Here is a 24634-nt window from a genome sequence, read left to right as displayed (position 1 = left end):
TTAATTATGTGGCTACCCGTTCCGTCTCCACATCTGTTGATGATCACACAGATGGTATAGTACATTATGTACTGGGGGAATTGGAACCTAATCTGTCTTTGGTACCAAATGACATGTATTCTTCCCAGAGCGTGGTTCTTCCATCTAGTGAAGACCTCTTGGGAGCCATGTTCTCGTATGGTCCATGATCAGATTAATGAGGATAGTTCTTTTTCTTGTGTCAACCTCGTTAAAAAATGAAACAGTGTGCGAGGATAGTTTGTTCCTGTATCAACCTTGTTAAAAAAAAATGAAACAAGAGATATGAGCATAGTTCATTGTCTTGTGTCAAGCTCGTTAAAAAATTAAACAAGGGTCATGAGGATAGTTCTTTTTCTTCTATCAACCTCGTTAAAAATGAAACAACGTGCAAGGATAGTTTGTTCCTGTATCAACCTCGTTTAAAAAAAAAAATGAAACAAGATATATGAGCATAGTTCATTGTCTTGTGTCAAGCTCGTTAAAAAATGAAACAAGGGTCATGAGGATAGTTCCTGGTCTTGTGTCAACCTTGTTAAAAAATGAAACAAAGGGTGTGAGCATAGTTCTTTGTCTTGTGTCAAGCTCGTTCAAAAATGAAACAAGGGTCTCAATGATAGTTCTTTTACTGTGTCAACCACATTAAAAAATGAAGCAATTCCCTTTTCCAAATCGAGCCTTTGATTAAGATCTTGTAAAATCCTAGTCGAGTCTTTCCAGGATTTCGAAAGTGAACCTTCATTCCATCCACCTAGTTGACTGAAATGAATCTTGGGAGGTATGTACCTAAATTGAGTCGTTATGTCGGGGGCATGCAAAATTATAGCAAGCATAGTTTTTCGTTTCAAGATTGTGTAAACATGAAACCGAATCCAAGCAGAGTTCTCCATGGTTCAAGCTTGTGTAAAAATGAACCCATGCCCAATTTACATCTCGTGATTGCCATTTTTATCAGCTAATTTCTGCTAGATGAGCCTTGGTTGTTTCATTCCATTTCCACCATCTCTTTGGCCAATCATATGCTTTCACTTGGTTATTTTTCCTTTCCTAAAGGACCGCTGCAATGAGTGGTTTTATTAGCCAGCCTCTTGACCATTACATGTTTTGAGCAATTCCACCATTTTCGGAAACTCGTTCCTCTAGGACGAGTCACCCTTAAGCTCTTTTCTGACTTGTAAAAGATGAAAAGATTGCCGAGTGTTTTTTCCCTTTATGACTCGTTAAAGAGAATAAAAACAGGGGGTCTGCTTTCAAGCTCTTTTCCGACCCTTTAAACATAAAAAGATTACCGAGCTCTTGTCGTTTTGAACTCACTAAAGGCTGTGAAACATCGTTTACCCAGTATACATTTACCCCTTTTTCGGGTTTGGATGAACCATTTACGAAAAAGGTACTCCTTGACTAAAATGGTCAAGCGGTTCTCTCAAGTATCGTTTTCTACCTTTTCGGGCTCGAGAAACACAAATGTATGAAAAGGGACCATGTGGATTTTTCTTTTCTGTTTCTTTTTCAAACTCTCTAAACATGAAAAAGATACCGAGTTGCACCCTTGTCGGACTCGTTAAAATATTAAATGACATCGGATTCGTCACCATGACGAACATGAGCTTCTCCTTCCTAGGGCTCGTTAAACTTACTAGGTCAGATTCATCTGAAGGATAAACTTACAGTGCAAGTATATGCTATCCCCTTCAAGCTTGCGATTAAAAAATAATTGGGGTACCTGCCAGAAATGGTGGGGGAAAATTTGGAAATCCAATCAGTTGTGTCGGTAGCTCACTCTTGAACATGACACTTTCTGCTTCATGTCGGGTTGGGATATCCTCCTTTTTATCGTTGACTTTCCTGGGTTGGGCAGTTTAATTTTGCCTTCCATTTGATCTCTGCCACGTCATCATGACCACCGATCCTGTTATAGATCTCACCTGAAAATATATGAAATGATACCAATATACCCAATAACTGCGAATAATCACCAAAAATAACAAGATCTGAATATATATAAATGCTCTTTATTAATCAAACCCTTAAGATAGGGCAACACCATACATTCACTCCTTAAGGAAGGAGAACACTCCACAAGCCATATGCCTATTCATACAACATTCCTTGACACCTCTCAATGTTGAGTCTCTAGCCTCTATATCGGCCTCATACATACAATATCATGGGTCATTACCATGGTTCCCTCAATACCATCTATCTAATACCATGGGCCCTGTTGTCGCGCAGATTGACACGACAACGCTCAGACCGGGGGCTGTCACTCTGATCCCCGATCCCTCCGTTTAAGCCTGTCTCCCACGGCTAAGGGGGGTAGACCCTGAGGAAAGATGAAGGCCAACTGCCAAACAGTTGGGCCGGGAGACGAGATGCACTAAAATGGTTTTATTGATTTGATAGACCAGTGCCTTAAGAGATTGTTATTAAAATGATTACTTGTTAAATGATATATAAAAAACATGGACCATGAACAGCAATCATCAATCATCAGTTAAATCAAAACGATATCCAGCAACTGAAAGATTCAAAAAAATAGATGCTCTAAACCACCACGAGAATCCTAATCCAGATATCATATTTCGTGTTTCGACTTGAAAATTTCAGATCTCAGCATGGAAGATATATCACGAAAGCAACTGAAACTGGCAAAGTAATTTTCCACAAAATTTTAATATTTTTTTCAAAAAAAAATTTAAATTTTATTTATTTATTTTTTTTTTTTTTAAATATCAAAAAATGAAAATTTAAAATCTAAAAAATTAAAATCTATTCTAAAACTAAAATCTAACATTTAAAAAATAAACCTAAAAATATATATTATTATTTTTTTTTTTTTTCATATTTAAAAAAAAAAAAAGCCAAATTTAAAAGACTAACTTAAAATCTAAATACAACAAAACCTAAACTAAACTAATATAAGTTAAAACTTAATTACAATCTATGCTAACTTTTTTATTTTTTTTATTTTGTTTTATTTAAAATACAATTTTAAACAAAAAAAACTAAAGGGAACGAAACTATGGTCATAAATCTAAACCCTAATCTAAAACTAAAACAAAACGTAAATCTTTTTAAAATAAAATCGATTTTTATTACCTACGCTATGCACATATAACTCAAAATTGAAACCTGATAAGGACGCAAGCAGACAGACGGCGATTTCTTTGACACTCTACAGCAATCCAATGAATAAAGGAAATGAGCACGCAGTAATGAATCTGGAAACGCAGTTCGCGGCAGGAGGAAAAATGGATAGCGTGAAAATACACACCAGCGAAATTGCAAGGGTATTCAGAAAATCCGAAAATGAAACACTGAGCCGTATTCCTAAAAGGGGCCACGTCTGAATGCAAACAGGATTCCAATGCGATGGGAGAAAACAGCAGTCGTTTGAAGCTTACCTGGACGCAGACGCAGAGATCTAATAATCGATGAAATGCTGATCACGTGCTTGATTTGGAAATGGCAGATACTTGGACGCTTTATATCTGACCCATTAAATTTTAAACGTGCTACAACCTGAGGGTGATCTACAGCTTTAACGAATTGATTATGACCCTGGCTCACACAAAAAGATCAAACACAGGCCAAGGAAAATACGATGCTACACAAAGCCTCTCAAATGTATATGCCTTAACTCAGATAAAAAGATAGAAGATGCAGAACCAGAATATGATCAAAAGAAAAATTTGACTTAGCTGTTACCGCTAATGAAACCTTGATGCAGTACGCAGATCAATGTATTTTACGCTGAAGCCACTGCTTGTTCTCATGGAAGGAGACCTGGCATGATTTTGTTTGCTAACCCAAGGAAATTCGGCAGCAATTGCAGGATGGCTGGATCTCCTTATGAAAAAGTTTTCGACAATTGAGGAGCACAAAAAAAAAAAAAAAATTCAGTTTCTCTCGCTCTAGAATCCCCTTAAATCACTGAGATAGGAATCTTGCAAAATTTCCTTCTCTGGTCCTTATTTGGTAGCCTGCAAGATAGACAAATAAAAGCCTGCAGATATATGCAAAATTTTTTTTAGAAAAAACCCTAATGAAAACTGAACCAAAATATGAAACCCTAGAACAGAAAAAAAAAATTTGAAACCCTAAGACAGCCCAATAATTTACAGATTGTGGCCCCTGAAATGCCAGATTTAGCTATAACAACAGTAATACTTTCGAAATATCAGAAAAACTTGAACTTCACTGTGAACAGAAAGAAACATCTCTCAACGTAAAACACAAAATAAAATTTAAAAGGTTAACCCAGGGCACAATCAGCTGGGCTCTGCACAGAAAAGCCTGTGGGAGTCGGCTGGTTCAGCCTAGAACTTCCCCAAACGCCCACCTGTAACTTTTACCTAAAAATCTCCTGCACACCTCAAACAAACATCAGTAAAGAGGGCAAGAAATGCTGCTAGATTTCAAGGAATAATGGAGATACCTGCCATTATTCCAGAAACCCTACAACATTCAAACCCTAGCACGTGAGCAAGATACCTGTACTCACAATACTCTGAAAACCAGCTATTATTAACTGCTGAAAACTGAAATATGCAAAAAAAAAAAAAAAATCATCTCACAACAATTCCGGAGAGTAACACCAGCCAGTTTGAACCCCAAAGTCTTTTTATTAATCAGAAAATCAGATTACAAGAAAGCTTTCTCAGTACAGACTCACAGATCAGATGCCTTGAAATGACCCCCTAAGACCCTATATAAAGGAAATGATCCTAACGGCTAGTTCGAGTGATCCATGTAGAAATGATCTCGACCGTTGATGAGGATCAAGACATCTCTTGATCTCATCCGTCGATTTATTAACTTAAAATATTATTATTTTATTAGTTAGGGTTTTTGCTTCATTTTTTAATTTTTTATTATTATTATTTTTTTTTATTATTTTTATTCATTTTTTTAATTTTTAATTCATTTAACATGGATCACTGAACTAAGCTTTCGGAAACATCACCTAGGACCTAGGACTTAGGACTCATGAGGGGACTTAAAACATTTCTCGACCCTCAGGACACATTACATCATGACTTTTACAATTTACATCTCAAGGGGACAAGCCCACTTAATACAGACCCTCATAAATCACCCAGCTCTGCGACACCACGATAATCTAGCAGATCAACACACTAGGATTCTCCTAAAGTTCTAATGACAAAATCAATCCCGGCTTTGGGGTCAGGTTTGAAGGAAAACTCTGCCAATCCGTGGATCGGTGAGACGAAAAACCTTCCGGGACGAAGATTATCATCAGAAAGTTAGGTCCACCTAGGCAAAATACATACATGACTCATGTCTGCTAAGATTATTTACAATTAATACATGCAGACTGGGTTTACAATCAAAAAGATCAAGCTGTTGCTGATGGCAGGATGGCACGGACATGCTGATCAGGTGCTGCTTCTTTCTGTCAAGAAACGGGGTGCACTGCATGGGTAGTTGACCAGTAGAGGTCAACATCTGGCTCTACTTGGGGACACGTTGCTGCTTGCAGGAATGTGAGAATCCAGAATCTGCATCCATACAACACAAAAAATAAGTAGCGTCCATCCAAAAATCAGCATATACGTTAAGCACAATAAAGATAAAAAGCTCTTCATTTATTAACTATCTAAAGCAGAAACGAAAATGCGGAAAAAACAAGGAGTAGAGTTAGAAATACGATACAAAGGATGCCCTACGGCATCAGATGTGTTCAATATAGTGCATACTGAGCATTTGCCTGCTTTCAGGCAAATCTGTCGGCTGCTTGTCGGATGTGCCATGTCCAATTTTGCATATGGTAGGACTCTTTCCTATCCGAAAATCAAGCTGCTCACGGCCGTCTGATGCGTCAAATCTTCTTCTCATTTTCTTCCTCTTGCGCTTTTTCTTTCTGGCAGGATGAATTACTGATGATCTGGAACTTTCTGTTTCGAAACTATCAGATGAAGTGTGTAAGATATGCATGCTAAGTCCGTTTGTGTCTTGCATCTGATTTTTATCGTTTTTAAGCTTATCTGGATCACCTTCAATTATCCACCTAATGACCTCCTCATAGTAAGATGGAGCTTGTTGCGGCAAATGAGAAGGCTCTTGGTTTCTCTTATCATCTGACCATTGTTGAATCTTTTGAACTTGTATTCTAATGGCATCCATCTGACTAGAGCATTCATCCCTTATAGCGCTGATTTGCATGGTATGGTGTTCTTGCATGTGTTTTATTACTTTATCATTCTTTTCCTCTATGTCCATCAAGCAATGTCGCATGAAATTTATTTCTTCTTTATGATTCGCTTGCATGTCAGCCAACTGATTGTTATGATTGAATGTCATAGAGTCAATTTCCCTATCATGATCAGCTTTCATGGTCACCATATTCTCCTCTAAGACTGACATCTTGCTTTGCATGCTTCTAATTTCTGTTTCATATTTAATTTTCATGGCCTCAATTTCCTTAGCATGCTGATTTTGCGTGACCTCCATCTCTCTATTACGTTTCTCCAGGTGAGTGCATAAAGTTTTCACATCATTGACATAATTAGTTTGATTGATTTCCATATTTCTTACCAGCATCATTAAATCTCGTATAATTTGCTTTTGCTCTTCTTTTTCATTGTCATTTGTCCCTGGTTTTTCACTATCATGAACTTGATCTGCAATATTTTCGGTGGATGACACATTTTGACATGAAGAATCGTCCTGGGATCTTTCAGCTGGACCTCCTATCAAATTACTTACATTCTGTTGCACAATTTTGGAGGAAGAAGGCAAGCTGTTTGGATAACCATATCTATCTTCAAAAGCATTGATAATATCAGCCAAAGAAGAGAAAGAATCCTTAGGAAAATTGTTAAACCAATTCAAAGCATCATCTTCTAAAGAAAGGACAAATAGACGCATTTTGATATCACCATGATGAAACTGAGGGGGTCTGCAATATATGATCATGAAGCGAATAAACAAGTCAATATGCCTTTTAGCAGCGATTGGATCACCATCTGAAAAAATAGGCAATTCAGGAAGGGCCTCCTCCGGAAAATCATGGAGACGGTGAGTAAAACGACATGGTTTAAATGAATAATCCATGATGAACAATAAGGGATGATAGAACTAGATCTTTGCTCAAGAAAATTAAAAGATGAAAGAAGTGGAGTCGCCACTTGAACAACAAATCTGATTCTAAGATCCGAGAAGCAATCAACAAACAGATATGCGGTAGGCTTTTTGTCTGGGAAAAAATAAGAAAAGTGGAGTCGCCACCCAAACAGGAAACAAACCCAAGAGGCGCTACTGATATATGATGAAAAGATGCCAAAATATTGAATCTGCCAGCTCAACTGAGAGATGAGAAAGATGAGAAGATGAATGATTGTCGTTTGAAACACCAAGAACAAAGTGTCCCCGGCAACGGCGCCAAAAAATGTTGTCGCGTAGATTGACACGACAACACTCAGACCGGGGGCTGTCACTCTGATCCCCGATCCCTCCGTTTAAGCCTGTCTCCCACGGCTAAGGGGGGTAGACCCTGAGGAAAGATGAAGGCCAACTGCCAAACAGTTGGGCCGGGAGACGAGATGCACTAAAATGGTTTTATTGATTTGATAGACCAGTGCCTTAAGAGATTGTTATTAAAATGATTACTTGTTAAATGATATATAAAAAACATGGACCATGAACAGCAATCATCAATCATCAGCTAAATCAAAACGATATCCAGCAACTGAAAGATTCAAAAAAATAGATGCTCTAAACCACCACGAGAATCCTAATCCAGATATCATATTTCGTGTTTCGACTTGAAAATTTCAGATCTCAGCATGGAAGATATATCACGAAAGCAACTGAAACTGGCAAAGTAATTTTCCACAAAATTTTAATATTTTTTTCAAAAAAAAATTTAAATTTTTTTTTTTTTTTTTTTTAAATATCAAAAAATGAAAATTTAAAATCTAAAAAATTAAAATCTATTCTAAAACTAAAATCTAACATTTAAAAAATAAACCTAAAAATATATATTATTTTTATTTTTATTTTTCATATTTAAAAAAAAAAAAAAAAACCAAATTTAAAAGACTAACTTAAAATCTAAATACAACAAAACCTAAACTAAACTAATATAAGTTAAAATTTAATTACAATCTATGCTAACTTTTTTATTTTTTTTATTTTGTTTTATTTAAAATACAATTTTAAACAAAAAAAACTAAAGGGAACGAAACTATGGTCATAAATCTAAACCCTAATCTAAAACTAAAACAAAACGTAAATCTTTTTAAAATAAAATCGATTTTTATTACCTACGCTATGCACATATAACTCAAAATTGAAACTTGATAAGGACGCAAGCAGACAGACGGCGATTTCTTTAACACTCTACAGCAATCCAATGAATAAAGGAAATGAGCACGCAGTAATGAATCTGGAAACGCAATTCGCGGCAGGAGGAAAAATGGATAGCGTGAAAATACACACCAGCGAAATTGCAAGGGTATTCAGAAAATCCGAAAATGAAACACTGAGCCGTATTCCTAAAAGGGGCCACGTCTGAATGCAAAAAAGGATTCCAATGCGATGGGAGAAAACAGCAGTCGCTTGAGGCTTACCTGGACGCAGACGCAGAGATCTAATAATCGATGAAATGCTGATCACGTGCTTGATTTGGAAATGGCAGATACTTGGACGCTTTATATCTGACCCATTAAATTTTAAACGTGCTGCAACCTGAGGGTGATCTACAGCTTTAACGAATTGATTATGAACCTGGCTCACACAAAAAGATCAAACACAGGCCAAGGAAAATACGATTCTACACAAAGCCTCTCAAATGTATATGCCTTAACTCAGATAAAAAGATAGAAGATGCAGAACCAGAATATGATCAAAAGAAAATTTTGACTTAGCTGTTACCGCTAATGAAACCTTGATGCAGTACGCAGATCAATGTATTTTACGCTGAAGCCACTGCTTGTTCTCGTGGAAGGAGACCTGGCATGATTTTGTTTGCTAACCCAAGGAAATTCGGCAGCAATTACAGGATGGCTGGATCTCCTTATGAAAAAGTTTTCGACAATTGAGGAGCACAAAAAAAAAAAAAAAAATTCAGTTTCTCTCGCTCTAGAATCCCCTTAAATCACTGAGATAGGAATCTTGCAAAATTTCCTTCTCTGGTCCTTATTTGGTAGCCTGCAAGATAGACAAATAAAAGCCTGCAGATATATGCGATTTTTTTTTTAGAAAAAACCCTAATGAAAACTGAACCAAAATATGAAACCCTAGAACAGAAAAAAAAAATTTGAAACCCTAAGACAGCCCAATAATTTACAGATTGTGGCCCCTGAAATGCCAGATTTAGCTATAACAACAGTAATACTTTTGAAATATCAGAAAAACTTGAACTTCACTGTGAACAGAAAGAAAAATCTCTCAACGTAAAACACAAAATAAAATTTAAAAGGTTAACCCAGGGCACAATCAGCTGGGCTCTGCACAGAAAAGCCTGTAGGAGTCGGCTGGTTCAGCCTAGAACTTCCCCAAACGCCCACCTGTAACTTTTACCTAAAAATCTCCTGCACACCTCAAGCAAACATCAGTAAAGAGGGCAAGAAATGCTGCTAGATTTCAAGGAATAATGGAGATACCTGCCATTATTCCAGAAACCCTACAACATTCAAACCCTAGCACGTGAGCAAGATACCTGTACTCACAATACTCTGAAAACCAGCTATTATTAACTGCTGAAAACTGAAATATGCAAAAAAAAAAAAAACAATCATCTCACAACAATTCCGGAGAGTAACACCAGCCAGTTTGAACCCCAAAGTCTTTTTATTAATCAGAAAATCAGATTACAAGAAAGCTTTCTCAGTACAGACTCACAGATCAGATGCCTTGAAATGACCCCCTAAGACCCTATATAAAGGAAATGATCCTAACGGCTAGTTCGAGTGATCCATGTAGAAATGATCTCGACCGTTGATGAGGATCAAGACATCTCTTGATCTCATCCGTCGATTTATTAACTTAAAATATTATTATTTTATTAGTTAGGGTTTTTGCTTCATTTTTTAATTTTTTATTATTATTATTTTTTTTTATTATTTTTATTCATTTTTTTAATTTTTAATTCATTTAACATGGATCACTGAACTAAGCTTTCGGAAACATCACCTAGGACCTAGGACTTAGGACTCATGAGGGGACTTAAAACATTTCTCGACCCTCAGGACACATTACATCATGACTTTTACAATTTACATCTCAAGGGGACAAGCCCACTTAATACAGACCCTCATAAATCACCCAACTCTGCGACACCACGATAATCTAGCAGATCAACACACTAGGATTCTCCTAAAGTTCTAATGACAAAATCAATCCCGGCTTTGGGGTCAGGTTTGAAGGAAAACTCTGCCAATCCGTGGATCGGTGAGACGAAAAACCTTCCGGGACGAAGATTATCATCAGAAAGTTAGGTCCACCTAGGCAAAATACATACATGACTCATGTCTGCTAAGATTATTTACAATTAATACATGCAGACTGGGTTTACAATCAAAAAGATCAAGCTGCTGCTGATGGCAGGATGGCACGGACATGCTGATCAGGTGCTGCTTCTTTCTGTCAAGAAACGGGGTGCACTGCATGGGTGATGTTGACCTCTACTGGTCAACTGGCCCATTACATTATTACTAACTACTTGTGGTCTCTTACATGATATGGGTTAACCACCTTATCTATTACTATGGCCCATCCCATTATTACATTATTCCCTCAGGTACCTCCCTTTGTACCCCATATTATCCCCCCTAGGTATATAACATTCCACCCCCCTTAGCATGTTTCGTCCTCGAAACATGGGAAGAACACAAATAATAAGATCTACTCAAAAGAGTAGTCCACTGGTACCATGCATGTGCATCTAGCCACCTATCTCTGATACCACTTGTTATAGATCTCACCTGAAAATATATGAAATGATACCAATATACTCAATAACTGCGAATAATCACCAAAAATAACAAGATCTGAATATATATAAATGCTTCTTTTTTAATCAAACCCTTAAGGTAGGGCAACACCATACATTCACTCCTTAAGGAAGGAGAACACTCCACAAGCCATATGCCTATTCATACAACATTCCTTGACACCTCTCAATGTGGAGTCTCTAGCCTCTATATAGGCCTCATACATACAATACTATGGGTCATTACCATGGTTCCCTCAATACCATCTATCTAATACCATGGGCCCATTACATTATTACTAACTACTTGTGGTCCCTTACATAATACGGGTTAACCACATTATTTATTACTATGGCCCATCCCATTATTACATTATTTCCTTGGGTACCTCCCTTTGTACCCCATATTATCCCCCCTAGGTATATAACAAATCCTATGGATCCAAACGCTGCCAAACTTCTAGTCGTGTCGCCGATATGTTCAAGAGTTGTCCTTCTGCGGTTACACTTACCCCTAATTCTCTGTATCATCCAAAATCATTTTGTATCCCTTTGTCTCGTGTCGATGATGTGGGATACATTATAGACCTCCTTTGACACGGTCACTTCCTATCGACTTCAGCTCATTATCCAGGAAGTTGACCGAGAGACTCCCTTCCAGTACCTTAGAGCTTGCATGCCCTAATGGCAAGTTCTTCACACTTGACAACAAGTTCACATCATTGTCTTTCAATCGGGTGATTTCACGGGTATTCGACTACAGTTCCTTTATTCACATTTCGTGAATCGTGCTAATAGTACCTTGAGGACCATTGTCATTATTGGTGGTTTCTCTCGCACTTGTTAATAGTTTACATCATCGGCTGGTAATCAAGCAATTTTCTAGCATGTTCAACGTCAACACATCTATTTGCATGTTAGAATCTGTACTTTGATCGGGTCGTGTTGGAGTGCAAGACCCTGGGATTAATTTACAAAATTCCAGGTTGTGAGGCGATGTGACATGTTCATGTTGATATACATGTCTCTTTCAGATGGATGGTTGCGACCATACCATGAGTTGTCATATGTGATCCTTCTCATTATTGGATGGCTACGACCATACCTTGGTTTCAATATGATCCTGTTGATCGGATGGCTATGCCCATGCCTGGATCCATTTACATGATCATTCTCTATATGGTTGCGTCCATACCATGATTCATGTATCATTTGACAGAGTTTTCAGTTATGTATTTGTACTTTCTTGCAGGTTTTCCGACGACAGACTCTGGTTCTTCGCACTAATTCATAAAACATTTCACCCCTCACTCTAGTTCGGCCTTCACGCTTTAGGGGGCATCTGTTACATAGCATTTTGTCACTGTCCCTGTACTCCCCATTCCATGATCCTAGAGGACCTTTACAGTGAACCCTACATTCTTTCCCTTCATGAAGAAACTCCCATTGTGTCCCTCTTCATGAACAGAACAATTCCCTTTTGCATCATTTCCCAAATATCTTATGTTTTTCCCAGTTTACAAGATTGGCGCTAATGGCCCATGTTCTCCACGCACCAATATGCAGGGATTATCACTGTCCCTAGCGCTGACCGGAGTGACGGAGCCTTGTTCTAGTCGCACCGATCCTCTTTTGGAAAGTTTTTTAAATAAGGAGCCGAAGCTTCCAGCTCTAGAAGCTTTGTAATGGAAGTTTGGTAAATGGTTGGGCCATATGGAGTCGAGGATGTCAGTTTGGGCTCCTTTCCCCTATTAGGATGGAACTACCTCAAGAGATAAGACCTTCTCCCATGAGAAGAGGAACCATCTCCCATCCATTCATGCTATATAAACCTCCCTTTTTCCCAAGCACAAGCTAGTGTTAGTGTTGGTGTGCTAGTGCTAATTAAGTTTGGAGCAATCAACAATTTATTCCTAGTTGTAGCTCTCTAGTTGTGTGTGAGGGAGAAGTGTGAATTTGGTTTAGTGTGAAGACTAAAGGGAAGAGCCTTAAAACTAACATTATTAATGCCACCATGGAATGCTAACGGAAGTGTGTGGGAACTTGGTTTTGTTGTTGGAGAACAACAACGTCAAGATAACGGTTGTAATCTCTTCCTGATTTAATATATATGCAACTATTGATTGATTTCCTACATAAAGTGTCATCTCGCATGTTTATGGCTTAATGCTTCTTGACTTGTTAAGTAGGTTGAATTACAATTTTTTTATTATCACAGTTGTTGTTTGTTGTTGTTTACTTGTTTCAGGTGTTCGAAGAAGGAAACGGGAGATAGCTGGACTGAGCAAGCAAGGTCATCACCAAACGAGATAAACTTACTACGAGGTAGGCCCTCTTAATTAGATCTAACCTAAGGAAATCTTCCATAGAATGTCTTGTTTGTGGCTAGACCCGCTAACGGGCTAGAGGAATTATTTGTGTCCACACTTAGAATTTTACTTCACCACAAATCAAACCAAATTCACACTTCTCCCTCAGACACAACTAGAGAGCTACAAATATGAATAACTTGTTGATTGCTCCAAACTTAATTAGCACTAGCACACCAACACTAACACTAGCTTGTGCTTGGGAAAAAGGGATGTTTATATAGCATGAATGGATGGGAGATGGTTCCTATTCTCATGGGAGAAGGTCTTATCTCTTGAGGTAGTTCTATCCTAATAGGGGAAAGGAGCCCAAACTGAAATCCTCGACTCCATCCGGCCCAACCATTTACCAGACTTCCGTTACGAAGCTTCTAGAGCTGGAAGCTTCGGCTCCTTATTTAAAAAACTTTCCAAAAGAGGATCAACACGACTGGAACAAGGCTCAGTCGCTCCAGTCAGCACTAGGGACAGTTATAATCCTTGCATATTGGCGCAAGGAGAATATGGGCCATTAGCACCGGTCTTGTAAACTGAGAAAAACAGAAGATTTTTGGGAAATGATGCAAAAGGGAATTGTTCTTCTCATGAAGAGGGACACAATGGGAGTTTCTTCATGAAGGGAAAGCATGTAGGGTTCACTGTAAAGGTCCTCCGGGATCATGGAACGAGGAGTACAGGGACAGTGACAAAATTCTGTGTAACAACAAGTTCTTTAGAAGAAGCTTGATTGCTTTAAGGAAGATTCATTGTTCAATGGAACCAATCTAGTTTTTTGGAAGGTAAGAATAAGAGCTTACTTACAGTCACTTGAAGCATATGTATGTGGAATCGTTGAAGGAGGCTATTAATATCCATCCTCCATTCCCACAGATGAAGCAGAAAAGAAGAAACAGGAGGCTAATGCAAAAGTTGTCAATGCTCTGCTAGGAAGCTTGGCAGAATCAGAATTTGTCAAAGTCATGAAGTTGAATACAGCAAAGTCTATATTGGACAAGATCATCCAAAGCTATGAAGGTGACACCAAGGTAAAAAGTGAAAAATTCAAATTCTTAGAATTCAATATGAAACTCTCATAATGCACAATGATGAAAGTATCGCAAGTTTCTTTATTAGGGTAGACGATATCTTGAATTCTATGAGAAATCTCGGTGAAGCATTAAAAGAATCATCATTGGTTGAAAAAATATTAAGGTCTCTAACTCCCAAATTTGATTCGAAAGTTTCTACCATAGAACAAATGCAAGACTTGAAGAATCGTATTGTTGAACAACTTCATGGGATTCTAACATCCTATGAAATGAGTAAAGTGGGTCCCTCATATATCAGAGAAGTTGCATTAAAAGCTACCGCAAAAGGAAAAGAAAAGGAACAATCAGGTTACGTATCAGAAGAAGAAGAGGAAAACTTCGTAAAGACACTCCACGTGGGTACTAGAAGATTCAGAGGTAAATTTCCCTTCAAGTCTTTTGGTTGTGGTAGAGTTGGTCATTACGCTGCTAAGTGTCCCTATAGAGAAAACCATGAGAAAATGAAAGAAGTTGCAAAAATAAATAGGAGAAGGTTTGAAAACAAGAGAATTTTTTACACACATGAAAATAGTGATGGTCTTTCAAATGGTGAAGAAGGTGAGTCTAATCAAGAATATCAATTACTTATGGTGTTTGAAGATAGAAGTAGTAAGGAGTATGATGATAATTTTGTGGATGCCTTAGAACAAAAAGATGTTTTTATTGAAGAAATAATGCAGCTTAAGATTTGTTTAGAAGAAGCTAAATTAGCAGAAGAAACCTTGAAGAAACAAATCTTAGAAAAGGAAGAGCATAATGAAAAGCTAGAATGTGAAATAGTAAGTCTAAGGAAAGAACTTGAGAAAGAAAAAAGGCTTAATCTAATTTGCTAAAGGATCTGAAACCTTAGATCAAATCATTAAAGTTCAACATTCTCCTCTTATTAAGACGGGTCTTGGATATAGTGAAGAAACATCAAATATTGTAACGTCTTCTACAGAAACAGGAAGTTATCTCAACGCAGTAAAAAGAAGTAGTCAAGTAAACTCCAGCCTACAGCAAAATCATTATGGGAATTTTGAGGTCTAAAATGGGCCTCCTAAGAAAAATGTACAACCAAAAAAACTTTAGAAGAACCAATACGATTCAAGATGATGATGTCAACCATGGGGGATGATTCACCATTTTTGGAGTAAAAAAGGAAAAAGATTAAAAAATAATAAAATAATAAAACTACTTTTTCAACTCGTATTTTCAACTTATCTCCCTAAGGTTTTACTCAAATTTTGAGTAGGAGTACTTGTTGGATGCAAAATTTAATTCCTCATCCATGGAGTATTCATATTTCATACTTTCGATGGACCCTGCTTCACAAAGAATGAGAAATACATGAAAAAACGTGATTGCAATCACGTTTTTTCATGTATTTCTCATTTTTTGTGTAATATGGTCCATCACAAGTATGAAACATGGGTGCTCCTTGGATGAAGAATCAAAATTTTCATCCAACAAGCGTTGTCACTCGAAATTTGAGTAAACCATAAGGAAATAAGTTGAAAATACGAGTTGAAAAAATAGTTTTTTCTTTTTTCCCTCTAAAATTTGATGATGTAATCTAATATTATTTTATTATTTCCACTATTATTTTATAATTTGACATCAAAATTCCCCTAACGAATAAAGGACCAAATAATTCCCAGGTAAATTCTTCTCAGTTCAATCAAAAGAAAAAAAACGCTAGAAGGTACTATACTCCCAGAAACTTCTACTTTAATGGACAATGACATTCACTTGTCACAATGTTGGTCATAAGGTTTCTCAATGTGTTGCTTACAAAACTATCATGACTATAGAAGCAAGAAAACAAAATAATTAGATTTGAGTAAAGAAATACTCTTACAATGCCTTCTCTCCTCATCAATATGAAACAGAATGCTCTTTTTGCAATAAATTCGGGCATAATGAATCTGAATGCAGGAGCAAAGCACGATAAACATCTCAGAATGAGCAAATGGAAACAACATCTAAGGTATGGAAGAAGAATACCATCGAATCGAAGAACTATGGTTTATCTCTATATGCAGGAGATTAAGAAAACTTGTGGTACATTGACAGTGGATGCTCAAAACACATGACAAGTGATAAAGATAATTTTATGTATTTTAAAGAAATAAAGAAAGAAAAAGCATAACCTTTGGAAATAATTCACCTACTTCTATCAAAGGAAAAGGAACTATTTTGCTAAAAGAAAAATTCAAAGCTAGAAATGTTTTGTTTGTTGATGGGTTGAAGCATAGCTTGTTAAGTGTTAGCCAGATGTGTGACCAAGGGAATGAAGTTGTTTTCAGATCAAATGATTGTGTGGTTTGAAATCTCGATACAAGAAAAACCGTAATAAAAAGAATAAGAACTCCAGGTAATGTCTATGTCTTGGAAGGTGATCTAGAACAATGTTACTTGAGCAAAGAAAAAGAAAGTTGGTTGTGGCACAAAATATTGGGACCTCTAATCTTTACTCAAATACATAAGTCAAGCAAGCTAGTAGAATTTCGTGATTTTCCCAACATCTTTCTACCAGAAATTACTATATGAAAATCATGTCAATTCGGTAAGAAAACTAGGGTACAATTCAATGCCAAAGAAGGTTCTATAAGTAAGCCACTTGAACTTATTCATACTAATTTGTGTGGGACAATGAGGAACAATTCACCTAGAGGTGAACAATATTTCTTCTTATTTATTGATGAATTTATTAGAATGTGCTAGATTGGTTTATTAAAACATAAAGATGAAGATTTTGATAAATTTAAGGTCTTAAAAGCTTTTGTAGAGAATGACTTGGACTTAAAAATCAAATGTCTCAAATATGACAGGGGAGGAGAATTCATATCAGATGAATTTTTGGACATTTGTGAATAGCATGGCATTAAGAGGCAGTTATTTATAGCTAAGACTCCTCAACAAAATGGGGTAGCAGAAAAAATCAACAAAACAATTCAACAAATGGCACGTGCCATTCTTGATGAGTCCCAAACACCTCATACCTTCTAGGGCGAAGCAATACATACAGCGGTAACTATTCTCAACAAAGCTCATATCTGTGTAAATAGTGATAAAGCGCCTCGTGAACTTTGGTTTGGTAAGCCTTCAATTGTCAAGCATTTCATAGTTTTTGGAAGTAAATGTTACATAAAGAATAATGATGATAAACTAGGAAAGTTTTAAGCTAGAGTTGATGAAGGAATTCTCCTTGGATACTCCTCTAGAAGCAAAGGATTGAACGTTACAATAAAATATTTCAAAAGATTGTTGAATGCATTGACGTTTTGATTGATGAAGCATCCACAGGTACCAAAAAGGAAGCACCAGTAGATGACAAAGATATTCCTACAAGAAGCCAAAAGAATGTTGGAGAAATAATCAACGAAGCATCGGAAGTGACAATATAAAAGCATCAGAAAATACTTTATCAAGGTACATTCTATAAAAACATCCAGAATCTCAAATTCTAGGTGATAAGGAAACTGGAGTACAAACTAGAAGAACTCTTGTTGGAATTTCTATTTATCTAGTCTTATTATCCACAATTGAACCACAAAATGTAAATCAAGCTAGCAAAGACGAATGTTGGGTTAAGGCTATGAATGAATAACTTGACCAAATAGAAAATAATCATACATGGGAATTAGTACCTAGACCTCATGATAAGAATGTTATTGGGGCAAAATGGGCATTCAAATATAAAATGAACAATAATGCAGAAGTAATTAGAAATAATAAAGACTCGTTTGCAAAGGATATGCTCAACAAGAAGGAATAGACTTTGAAGAAACATTTGCACCTATAGCTAGACTTGAAGCCATAAGAATGTTTATTTCCTTTTCAAGCTTTCATCATTTCAAATTCTATTAAATGGATGTTAAATCTGCATTTTTAAATGGGAACCTAGAAGAAGAAGTCTATATTGAACAACCTAAAGGGTTCATTCTAGGAAATGATGAAAACCATGTTTTCAAACTCAAGAATTCATTATATGTACTAAAACAAGCCCCTCGTGCATGGTATTATCGCCTTGACAGGTATATTCAACAACAAGGCTTCGCTAAGGGGTCTACAGATAGAAACCTATATATAAACGTGGATGATGGTAAACTTTTAATTGTTGTTGCTTACGTGGATGGAATCATATTTGGTAGAAATGAAGAATCCATGAGTCAAAGGTTCGCTTCTGTCATGCGGCATGAATTTGAAATGTCTTTACTTGGTGAGCTAACATACTTTCTTGGTTTACAAGTACATCAAGCAAAGAATGTCATATTTCTCTCACAAACAAAGTACCTCAAGCTGATTCTAAAGAAATATGGAATGGAATATTGCAAACCGGTATGCACACCAGTGGTGATAGGATGTAGTCTCAGTTTGCATTATGATTCTCCCGCACTCAACCAACTAGAATATAGATCCATGATCGGAAGTCTACTTTATCTTACAAGAATGAGACCAGATATCATGCATGCAGTTGGGATTGTTGGACGATTCCAAGATAATCCAAAATAAAATCATCTTCATGTAGTCAAAATAATATTCAAATATCTACAAGGCACTCAATACTTTGGTTTATGGTATCCCAAAGATGCATATCTTACTCTTCATACTTATACAGATGCATATTGGGCAGCAAATGTTGATTATAGAAAAATCACTACTGGAGGAGCATTCTATATGGGGCCCCACTTGGTATCAGGGTTCAGCAAAAAACAAATCTCAATTGCTTTATCTACTGCAGAAGTAGAATATGTTGTTGCTAAATCTTGTTGCACACAACTTATCTAGATGATGCAAACATTGTAGGATATTCAAATCAATTGTTCTCCGCCCATTTCCATTCTATGTGATAATACAAGTGCCATTAGTATTTCTAAAAATCATGTTATGCACTCCAATACCAAGCATATTCCAATTAAATATCATTTTCTAAGAGAACATGTGCTTGAACTAAAGGTCAAACTGGAATATGTTACCTCAAAAGAAAAATTTTCTAACATATTTACAAAACCTCTTCCATGTGATGCATTTGAATATCTCAGACAAAAATTAGGAATGGTCCCTACTTCATCACTTTGTTAATCCCTCATGTTCACGGGGAGTAATGTATATGTTGTCCTTGTGATGATTGTCATGGTTACTTTTGATATCCATCCTTTTATTACTAACAGTGCATCTGGTATAGTCACAGTGAACAGGATTAGATATTACAGGTTCAGGGGGAGCCATAGTTGTGAAGTTTCAGTACTCTACTTTATGTACACAGATCCTATGAATAAAATTCATGTACATAAGTGAGTTTCTACTTAAACAATCACGTATGTTTTTCTATGATGAAGAAACAAGCTCCAATTTTTCTTGCTGGTTCTGGAATTGGTTGAGTACAGTCTGTTGATATTTCCTGTAGTTCAAGAGGAGCATTTGCATTGTTGGAATTATATTTACTTGCAAATGTATTGATGATTATGCTACTGAAGTTACTTATATAGTTGTTGTTTCTACCTCACTCATTGAGGTCTTTTGTTTTGGTTATAAATGCCATATTTGTCTCTTGATGTAAAGGTCATGTAAAGACCTATGTTATAAATCATTGTAAAATTCAGTCATGTATGGACTATTGTGGTCAAGTCATGTAATCCCATATTTTTGGGCATGTGATGTAATTTGTAACCCCACTGTGTTGGGTGATCAATGTAAGCATGAGTCATTGGTAATAGGAAAGGTCATGTCTAGTTGAGTCATAGAGTCATGTACTTCTTTGTATATCTTCAGAAAATTCAGCATGTGCTCAGGGGGAGCATGGTCAGTATTCAATATACATACTCAACAAATCATATCTACAGCGCTCATGTTAAAAAAGGGAGAGATGCCTTCATTCAACATTGGTCAACCCTTTTCCCTTGATGTTAAAGGGGGAGAGAATCTTGGTGTTTGGAGAATCCTTGATATATCTACAGATATGTTTATAGGTACTTACAGGTGGTGGTGACCAAACACCAAAGTGGTTGCAATCAAGTCCAAAGGGAGAGATTGTTGGAATTATGACAAATGTGTTGTCCTTGATGGTAACCTACTTAATAAGCATGTCAACATGATGGTAGCAGGATTTGTATTCAGGCCAGTACAGATGTGAGAAAGATTGGACAAAGGAATATCAGTTCAGAGACAGAATAATGATAAAGATGAAGTTTGAAGAAGTATACGCGGGTTCTATGAAACAAATTCGCGCACATACGCAGGTATGAAGAAGAAATGACGTGTATAGTTTCCGCACCATGGTATTCTAAATACCAAGGGTATTTACCATGGTATTGACCCATAGTATTGAGCCTAGCAATGGTTATTTGATCTCGTCAAAGAATACCATCGGCATTAGTATGGTTTTGACCTGTGGTATTTGATAAGGGATAATCTATATAAGGAGATGAAGATCAAAGTACTTGGGTGTGCAAGTGATGAATAGTTCATGAATAATTAGATCTAAAGCAAGTGTGCATGTAATGGGCTATTAATGAATTGCTTGATCTGAAATTAAGTATGTACCCAAGAATTTGATGATGGATCATGTTGTCACCTTCTTAAAAGAGAGTTCCAGTTGTACAAAGAGGGCAAAAGAACAGAGATTTTTGGAGCTAGCCTCCAAGACATATGTTATCCATGATAACCCCTAGAGATAATTTTTAGTTTGATTAATCATTTGCATCTATCTACTAATTTTCTGAAAGAGGTTGTTTTTCTTTGCAAATTAGAGATTAAAGGAGGAAGAACAGGTCTAGTTTAAATTGTTTTGGAGAAATTTCCATATTCTCTTAAAACCATTTCTTTCACAAACCCCATTTTTTCCTTTGTTTTTTAAACTCTAGCCACAATGACCCATTTTTAACTCTAGCCGAAATCCCTTTGTATATCCAACTCTAGCTGTGTTTCCCATTCCCCTTTGAAATGTTTTAAAACATTCAGAAATCATGCTGAAACCCTTTTTAAGTGTCGGGACCCACAAACCATAATCGTTATCGGTCCCTTCCCTTTTCTTGATACATATTTGCCCATCTCCCTATTTAACTTTTACAATTTCAATATCACATATCGCAAAGTTCCCCGTCAATTGCCATATCCAAGTCCCATCACCACTCCTTCTCACCGATTGCGATAATTCCTTCCCCCTCTGATTGCGTTATCGTAATTGGGGATCGTAAAAGTCAAAGTCCCTCCTCCACCAAAGTCCCTTCCAACTTGCAATTGTGATGTGCGATAACTCTCCCGAATGGGATATTTTATGTGATACATTCTATAAATCGTCATGTTCGGAACATCGGAAATCACCATAAATTAGTGTTAAAGCCCATTTTCCCTTTCCGATGGCGATATGCGAGTCTTGGTTCTGGATGCGATATTTTATGTATCATTCTTTTTTGAAGTTTCACGCCCGGACAATCGACAAGAACTATGAAGTATGGTAAAAAGGCCCTCTCCTATACTGCGATTGCGACACCGACAGGCCCGGATCAGCAGCCCAGATTGAATCAACCTGGATCAACGACCCAGATCAACGAACATTAAAACGCCTATTTCACTTCCACTCAGTGAGACGACAAGGGTATTTTTCGGCGTATATCCAGCAGCACGGTCATCAAACAGAATACAGAGTAAATGAAGGCAAGGAATCTCAGGATGAATTGGTGACCTAGCATGGTGCTCCATGCAAAGGGAAGATCAAGTACCACCCAGGCGACCTCTGCTTCTGTACTGTGGCATTAAATTGATAGTTGACCACTCCCAGTTCTTGAGAATGAATGATTCAAGTAGTAAAGGTAGAAGCGACGGGAATCAGCTAGGTGGCACAGGAGGGTAGACCGTGGGGAAGCAACAACTTGAAGCAAAGGCGACCACAGGGATGGGCATGGAGATATCTTGTTGGCATTTTCATCTGATTGATTGACTTGTTTTTATTCCTGTAATGTGTCGCCATTTAATGAATCAATTAATCTTTTGTAGTCATGTTTGGGCCACAAAGCCATCCCAGGTCGAGACAGCTAGTCGATCTGACAGTTGAGGCTCAACTAGGATATTTTGTTGTAATTACTGTTCACTGCTCCCCTCTCCAGATAAATAGTGGGAAGCAACACTTCACAAGGGTTCAGAATCCTAAAGAAGGAACTACATGTTATTTTCGAGACTGTATGACTTTATGATATGCATCTTTCATTTTTTTTTTTAACAAGATCGTCTACTTATATATTAAAAAAACTGCACAAGGCAGGGAAAGATACATAAAGTGCATGAGAAGTAGGTGGGTAAGAAGTCCGAAATAAGGGGCGCAGCCCTTGCCTTCTGTGATTCTAACTGAAGTAAAGTAATTTGAAAGAGATATCTACTATATTGTCTAACAAACAGGCCGGCTATAAGGCAAAATTTGCTATTCATGAGATTAACACCAGAACTGGTTTACAGTGTCCTCCATCTGGTCCTCCTTCTGCTCTTCCTTCTGACTATCCTTTGTGGAGGCCTCAGCCTGCATGCTCTCCGTGAGGCTTTGAATGTGCTTGACGACCTCTTCCAGATGCTCGCACTTTTCCTTGAGAGCCTCGATTTCCCTTTTTCGTTTCTCCAGCTTCTTGCGCTTGGATCTGCTGTCCGCGATGAAATCCTCACGCAGTTCATTATGATGCTTGACGAAGCGGGCAATCAGAAAGCAATGATCCTTGCAGACGGAGCAGTTGTTATTGCCTAACACCCTGTCCAGCGGGTTTTCACGGCGCGCCTCGCCTCCCTGTGCCTCGTTCTGCTGTCTATTTTCTGCCATGACTGAGGGAGCACAAGTTAGAGAACTAAAGATAATGACACGAAATGCTTTATACCTGTTCACTGAGGGGAGGATCGGATGATCCCACTGATTGCAGACTCTGGAAACCGGAGTATGGAGATGCTGTGAGATAACCGAGCTGCCTGTCTCGAGACTCCCTGCTTTGCCCAAATGTTTCTGAGACTTCCAAGATGTTCTGAGGAAAGGAGGGACCTGAGGGGGGATATAAAGGAACGAGGGCTGCCTGCCATGATGAGGGAGCATTTTAAAAATGCCTGAGGCTGGATCCTCCTGCAGATTTGAGCAAGATTCAAAGGTGCGGAGGGGACTGAAACCCGCCAAGACGGGGGAGAGATCACGAGGAGGATGATGCAGCAGGGAGCTGGGATCGAGGAACAAGGTGAACGACGGTGGAGGGGAGGGGAGAGGATAATCGAGGGACCGGGAACCTGAGGGGGAATGATGAATATGACGATTGTGACTAGATTGGGTGGAGCATTTCTGATGCATGAGCTGCCAATTCAGCCCCTTACGGAATTGCCTTTTCAAAAACTCTGCCATTTTCGCAGACTTGTCCTTGCGGTCTTTTAACTGCCCTGTTGGCTAAGATATCAGCCTCAGCATTGCTCTCCCTTAGCACGTGCATGAAGGTGACTTGTCCCAGGTTTCTTATGTTGTCATTTATCCTCATTCTGATGCTGTTGAGGCTTGCCTTTGTAAACTCCTTGCCTGTGATCATGGAAGCAATAATAATGGCCGAGTCTCCAATGATCATGGCGTTCCTCATATCTAACCTGTGGAGAATTTCGGTCCCTAAGAACAGACTGTAAGCTTCCGCGGCGTTGTTGGAGGTGTTCCCGAGACCCCATTCATATCTGCTTATGAGGGTCCCCTTGTTGTCTTTGATTAGTCCACCTGCTCCGGCAATCCCAGGGTTGTTTTTTGAAGCTCCGTCGAAGAAGAGGAGGGGGCGATTCTGAGCGAGGATCCACTTATTTATCTCCGTCTTTTCTCCTCTAAGCTTCCAGTTGTGGTGGCACTGCGTTGTTTTGAGCTGAGGGGGGAGACCTTGGGAGTGGCTAATATTGAATCTGTTGTACCAATCCTGTTCTTCCTGGGTCCAACCTTGCTGATCTGGGGGAGTTATATGGTTTGCGCTTAGAGTTTCAGCGATACCTGCTATGGTCTTAGCAACAATCTGATCCATCTTTGGCTGCCCATTTTCGAAAACATGATGATTCCTAGCTAACCAAATATTCCAGCTTAGAGTAGCCGGGATGCAATTCCAAATTCTGATAAGGTTAGTCTTGCCTTTTCTGGGCAGAGGGTAGTCTTTCTTCCAGTTTTGCTGGAGATTATGTACCTGCTCATAGTTTCCCCTCCGTTCCAAAGGGCTGATTAATTGGTTCCAACAGCTTTGTACGAAAGGACAGCG

The 24634-nt window shown here is 37.9% G+C and overlaps 1 protein-coding gene across 1 annotated transcript in view; it reads right to left on the bottom strand.

Annotated features, from left to right (window-relative positions):
* Nucleotides 1-23199, bottom strand: part of LOC149138157 (uncharacterized) — a 36733-nt gene extending 13534 nt beyond the window's left edge. Inside the window, exon 1 of the mRNA XM_089450268.1 lies at nt 22832-23199. Within this exon, the coding sequence (XP_089306394.1) occupies nt 22832-23199 (368 nt within the window). The remainder of the gene's footprint in view (nt 1-22831) is intronic.
* Between the last annotated feature and the right edge of the window lie 1435 nt (nt 23200-24634).

Source organism: Pinus tabuliformis, chromosome X (assembly GCF_031772625.1).
Source record: "Pinus tabuliformis cultivar Carrire ecotype Pingquan chromosome X, CPIR1, whole genome shotgun sequence".
NCBI lineage: Eukaryota > Viridiplantae > Streptophyta > Pinopsida > Pinales > Pinaceae > Pinus > Pinus tabuliformis.
Note: the sequence above shows the minus strand (reverse complement) of the source record. Positions and strands in the feature narration are given on the sequence as shown.